The 5,919-nt window shown below is 50.5% G+C and overlaps 1 protein-coding gene across 1 annotated transcript; it reads right to left on the bottom strand.

Moving 5' to 3' along the window:
* Nucleotides 1-2,272: 2,272 nt before the first annotated feature.
* LOC108864196 (uncharacterized) lies at nt 2,273-3,598 on the bottom strand. The gene has a single exon (XM_018639345.1). It carries the CDS (start codon nt 3,596-3,598, stop codon nt 2,273-2,275), a length of 1,326 nt encoding a protein of 441 aa, XP_018494861.1.
* Between the last annotated feature and the right edge of the window lie 2,321 nt (nt 3,599-5,919).

Raw genomic sequence — 5,919 nt, 5'->3', positions numbered from 1 at the left:
TTCAGCGAAAAATTGTCATGAGACGGTGAGCTGCAGCAGATGCCAGAGAAGGAATCATGTGACATCAATGGGCAGGAATTCAACAACGGCGGTCAGCTGTGCTGAGAGCAGTCTGTTGGCAGCCACGACGAAAAGCTGTATGACCGTTCAGGCGTTCGCAATCGGTACCACAGGCGAGAAGCGCGAGGTTCGGATCCTGTTCGATCACGCGTCGGAAATGTCGTTCATAACAACACGACTGGTAGAGGCACTCCGGATCGGCCTGACGAACAAACCGAAGAGTCGTATGACGGTAACCATGTTCAAGAGAGAAGTGACGGAGGCTGAAACAAGGAAGGTAGAACTCAGGCTCCAAAGTCTACAACTTCCAGCACCAAAGCTCTGGATAACGAGTCAGACAGTGGATGAATTGTGCGATCAATTTAAACCAAGGGTGGACCAGGAAGTGAAAGAGAAACTCCGACGAATGAAGATCGAGTTGGCTGATGATCCAGACACCGAGAACCCAATCGACATACTCATCGGCTTGGACCACCAGGTAGAGTTCCTGACTCACAACGCCACCCGGCTTTCGAAAAATCTCGAGGTCGTGGAAACAGCTCTAAAATGGACGCTGTTTGGATGTAAGAGCGGAGCACTCGACGGTACTACATACCTCAATAACTTCGTGGGCAGGGCTTCGATTAGTCCGAATACGTCCTGTTGCGTCCGGCTCGAACGGTTTTCGGTCGAACCACGAAATGCTCGCTTAAGGCCTGAATTTTTTCCCATGGAATCAAGGGCGATCAGTCGGAGGATAGCATGCCGGACGACCTCATGTACTCCTAGGTAGACTACCGTTCATTCGAAGACTTCACGGTCTCAGAATTGCGGCTCGAACCGATCTCGTTTCAGTGGTCGCGCGACGAAATCATTCCCGATGCGAGGAGTCGCGCCGAGAGATCCATGATAAACTTGAGCAATTCGTTCCCAAGATCGACGTCGGAGCATCAGACATAAGTTTCTCAGAATTCCTTCTGAGGAGTCCCAAACTGAGATCGGACCTCGATTGAATATCGCGTTCCGCAGTCACACCCGCCGCCATGAGAGGATTCGGATTCGGATATATTCTAATTGAAGCACCCAGATTTTCCGGAGGGCTTCTGCTCGGAGGCCGCAACGCTCATGCCGTTATATTTCAAGAACTCCGCCTACTCATCTCCCTGGAGATTTTGGTTGATGGTTTTGTGATATTCAAGCATCAAAACTGAAGAGGTGTGCATTGAGGTGCCCACGACCCGTAAGGCAGGTCTTATGAAGCCGAGTCGATTCTCATCGAAATGATGTAACTATCTTTCTCTGCCAGAAACTTCATGTATCTCAGGATACAGGTCCTTCTGGGTAGACTCGAGAAACGGAAGACAATTTTCGGAGGAAGGTCACGGCGGGCACGCCAGTACTCCACGTGAATATAACACCAAACATGGAAAAAGCACCCGTCTGTGTCATCTGTCGCTCTCTTCCCCGGAGGGAAGCCAGATCCAGACGCTCGACAGCCTTGAGAAACTTTTCGACGTCACTCAAGCGTCGGCGTCGCCGCCGTCAGAGGCAACTCGCGGATGTTGCCGAGACGATTCTGCGCAGAGCTTGCGCAGCATCGCTGCAAAATGATCTGTCGTATTGCTCGAGATTTGCGGCGGTAGTAGTAGTTCGAGTTTCCCTTCGACGTGTATTCTCGGTTTTCCCTGCAGGAACCCTCAAGGTGTTCCTCGAGAGTCTGAGCTCGTGACTCAGTCAGACGATTCTGAACAAGTGACCAGGGACGAATTCCATGTATCCGATAGAGAGTTGAGACGGAATTCTCCTCCCTGAGCCCACGACTCTTGGGTACGGTAAATCGTGAAAGATACCGTTTCACCACAAGGAGCGAATGATGACGCCCGGAACATCCCCCCCCTTTTTGCTTGGGTGGGGTAAAGCATCAGAGGACACAGAGTTTTTGGCTTTCTTCTGGCGAAACTCTCACATGAAGTACTCCTGCGCCAGCCTTGCATTCGGCGAAGCGAAGGACCACTAGAAAAGCTTCAATGCTCCCGTGAAATCAAGCGTGAAAGTAGATAGAATTACAGCTGCTCATACGAAAATCAAACGCCACCAGCCCTCTGAGCTTCGTCGTGAGATTCTCTGTCGATTCCATCTCCCCAACCTTGATTAATTCACGATCCCAAACTGCGCGTCCATATCTCTATGGTTTATGGTTTATTCGGATCTGATTTTTGTGTATATTACACGATCAGCCTTTCACTTCAGGCGCGAGTTTCTCAGCGGATCCTTTTCTTCTTTCGCGATCCCATGCTCCTAGGAGACGCTTCGTTTCGTGCACCAATGCTGGATTCAGCTCCTTGCTTAGGCCGAGGCGAGCGGCGAGGTCCTCATTGGTGTGGTAGAACTCATTGCATTTGAAGATCACGTGTGCCAGTGTTTCAGGATGAACTCCACATCTTTCACAGTAGTTGTCGGAGGCAGTGAGGAATATGTTGAAGCATTTTGTTGGTAGGATTCCAGCTCTTGCAAGAGCCAGCAAAGCAGATCCTCTGCTATTGTCGTATGTGTGCGTGGCAGTTGTTCTGGACTCCTTGTGGGTTCGGTACATCTCGAGGGTCGATTTCCCTGCCATGCCTTCCTCCCAGGCCTTGTCTTGCATGGTCTTCACTTTCTCGGCTAGTCTCCGATAGTAGACTCCAAGGAGTGCTCCTCTTTCCTCATCGTGTTCGACCGTCAGTGTGTCGCAGTCGAACTTGGATCGGAGAGCCTCCATCTTCTCGTAGGCCTTCGTTCGTATTTTCTGCAGATCCATTGCGTTCAGCATCATCTTGGGCCATCGTGAATCTGGCATAGATTGGATTCTTGCAAAATATCTGAGCTTACTCTTGGCCTCCCTTTCTTCGAAGGAGCTCCAGTTTAGTTCGGATGATAGAAACTCGTTCGCAACTCTCCATCCGGTTATGCTCAGAGCCCATCGAGCTGCCTCTCGCTGGGCTTTTTCTAACGCTTCAGCGGTCTTTGCAGTCATTGTCGTGACAGCATTGCCATAGGTTAGCTTCGGGACAGCGACGCCTTTCCAGTAAGCTCTGGACATTTCAAACTTGTGGAATCCCCAGAGAATCTGGGCGTGCATCTGGTGAAGAGTTTTCTTCGCCATCATTTCCAACTTCTCTTCGTGTTTCGAGAGATAGTTCTGCTCGTCACTCAATGTTATCCCGAGGTAGGTGTATTCGTGACTCACCGGCAGTACTTTACCCTGTACTTGCAGCCTGCTGCTGTCGCCGATTGAGTGATTCGAGAATACAACCACTGCACTCTTCTTCGGATTGAATGTTAATTGCCTCGTTCTTCCGAATGCAGAGGTTATCACCAATAGCTCCTGAAGTTCCTTACAGTTGTGAGCCATCAATACTAGATCGTCCGCAAAGAGGAGTCCTGGTATTGTGTGGTGATTGACTCTTCTCGTTGTCCCTTCGTACTGGACGCCGACCACAGCGGAAAAAGCGCTCTCAAGAATTTGATATCGGGTCAATAGAATTGAATATGTGTAGCTGCAACTCGCTTCAGATTGCATTTCGCAGAATCCCTCGGAACGTTGTGGGAGAGTGTGGTCCTGCGAACGAGCAAAGTTCTGAGCCATCATCTTCTACGGTCTCTCGTGCTCATTTCAATTATTGTTACGATAGGGAGCTTGCGGGTCTCCCGTCGGGGAGACTAGAAGAAGGACATCAAGAGGAAAATCATCAATCTAACTGGAAAAGCCGCCTCGGTTCCGTGAACTATCCGACCATCCCAGAGAGAGCTTGGCTCTGATTCCTGTTGCCCACAGACATCGGGTATTGGTATCTGGGTAGGGAGGCGATGTAGACTGGTACTCATCCTATAGGGCACGTACGCGGCAGCGATCGACGCTGTAGCTGAATACTCGCCGACAACCGTAGCCGCAGACAATACCGGCTGGTCGGCACAACGCGGATAGGACTGAGGCTCGGAATGCCCACCATATACAAGAGGGAATCTAGTTCTGCCTCTACGTAAATTAACAATGACGAGGAATTGAAAGAATTGCTGGAACGTGGGCGACCTACGCTCCGCATAATTTATTTCTCGCCCCGCATCAGACTCTTCTACTATGCCCCCTCCTGAGTCTGAAGCGGATCACACGGGCCGCCTCTTGTCAGCCAACTCGACCGGTATCTGTAGACAGCGAAATCTTATCACCAATCGGGGCTGATCACTTGGTAGATCAATCGTATGAATCATACGGTGCCCATGAGAAATCGGTACTACCTCAGAGGCCCGAATCGCGTGAGCCAGAATCGTAGGAGTCAGAATCGCAACAGCCAGAATTCTCATGAGCCGGAATTCTCATGAGTCATGAATCATTAGCTACAATCCCCATAGCCCGGGATGGATCGACGCCCGATCGCCGCCATCCAATGCGCAACGAACCTCCCTTAGCTCAGGTGTGGACTCGCGCGCGAAGTTTCGCTCTAGCGCTGTTCAGGGGTCTTAGTTAGAGGAGCCGGAACAACGCACAGACACAGGTCGCTGCAGGTTGCAGCTAATAAGCAAGGCTGTCTTGTTCCATGAGCGGCGATGTTGAGTGGACACTATGCGCATGAGCTCGGTGGTGTTTCTCAAGAGAGGGAGAGCAGGGTGAAAAAGTCGATCACTTTTCGAAGTTCGGTAGTCTCTACGGACAGGTTGATCACGAAAGCTTCGTCCGCCAATTGTTGTATGTGTTTCCCCAATATTTTTGTGAAAACTCTGTACAGGACGTCAGATACACAGATCGGTCTGTAAGTGGTGAGATCGCCCTTAACCGAATTCGGTTCTTCAAGTAGAGCGACTCTCCCTTTCCTCCACCCCGCCGGCAATTCATGTGTGCCCCTGAGGATCTGGTTGAATATTTCCGATATGTATTCATATCCGGTATCATCCAGTGCTTTGAGGATCTTTGCCGGTATTTCGTCTGGTCCTTTGGCGGAGTGTCCGGATATTTTCACCAAAGTGGCTTCAATCTCCGCGCCCGATGTGACCAAATTAACCGGCGGTCTAGAGAGAAGATTATGCATGGGCGGCTCTGTGTTGCCGTCTGCATCCAGCAGGGTCGTCGCTACTCGAGTGAGATGAGCCGTCATTTCCAAGGATTGGATTTCGTGGCCATTCTCATTTACTACTCGTAGCCTTGCTGGGTCCTTTCTCTCTGTTTTTCTAGCGTATTCCCAAAGTGCCCGGGATCTGGCTTGTCTGGGAGCATCCATATTCTGATCGTACATTTTCCGATCTCGGAGGTGGAGCTGTCTGGCTACCTCGGCACTTACTGCGTCTTGCGCAGTTCTGTATCGCTGTCTCGCCTCGTCTACGCCCACTCCGGCGTGTCTCGCTCGTCTCCATTCACGATTCAACGCTCGCCTGTTACTCGTCAGTCGCGATATTTCAGGCACCAGCATTTTTTTGTTCGTGTTTAGGTGGATGAGTTTCGTATCATGGGCTATTGCGGTTTGGAGGGTGTTTATCAGGTTACCATAACTAACCGATCCTGTTGGTCTGATTAGGTTTTTTATGTTCTCTGACGCTTCTTCTGCCGCTTTTATCTCCCTTAATATCCTCACTCGCATCTTCCTTGGTCGTTCAATGTTCCTCTTTCCGCCTATATTGACAGTAATGAGGTTATGATCGCTCCAAGAAAGGATTTCTTTTTCTTCGTCTATGTTCATGCTGGTCACCTCTCTAGTATGTCGAGGCGTTGCACAGTACATAGTTGATCGCGGATGAATGGCCGCCCTGCGTTCGGGTGATCCTTCCTCTGCATTTCTCGGACAGGTTCATGATGGTGAAGGAGCTTGCCCCGTCCGTCCGTCCTCCCATCTAACTGAGTGATATGGGCGT

Source organism: Galendromus occidentalis, unplaced genomic scaffold (genome assembly GCF_000255335.2).
Source record: "Galendromus occidentalis unplaced genomic scaffold, Mocc_1.1 scf7180000077433, whole genome shotgun sequence".
NCBI lineage: Eukaryota > Metazoa > Arthropoda > Arachnida > Mesostigmata > Phytoseiidae > Galendromus > Galendromus occidentalis.
The sequence above is the reverse complement of the archived record's forward strand: the minus strand, read 5'-3'. Positions and strand labels throughout refer to the sequence as shown.

Coding starts and splice junctions, on each gene's coding strand:
- LOC108864196 (XM_018639345.1), bottom strand. CDS start 3,598: ATGCAATCTGAAGCGAGTTGCAGCTACACATATTCAATTCTATTGACC.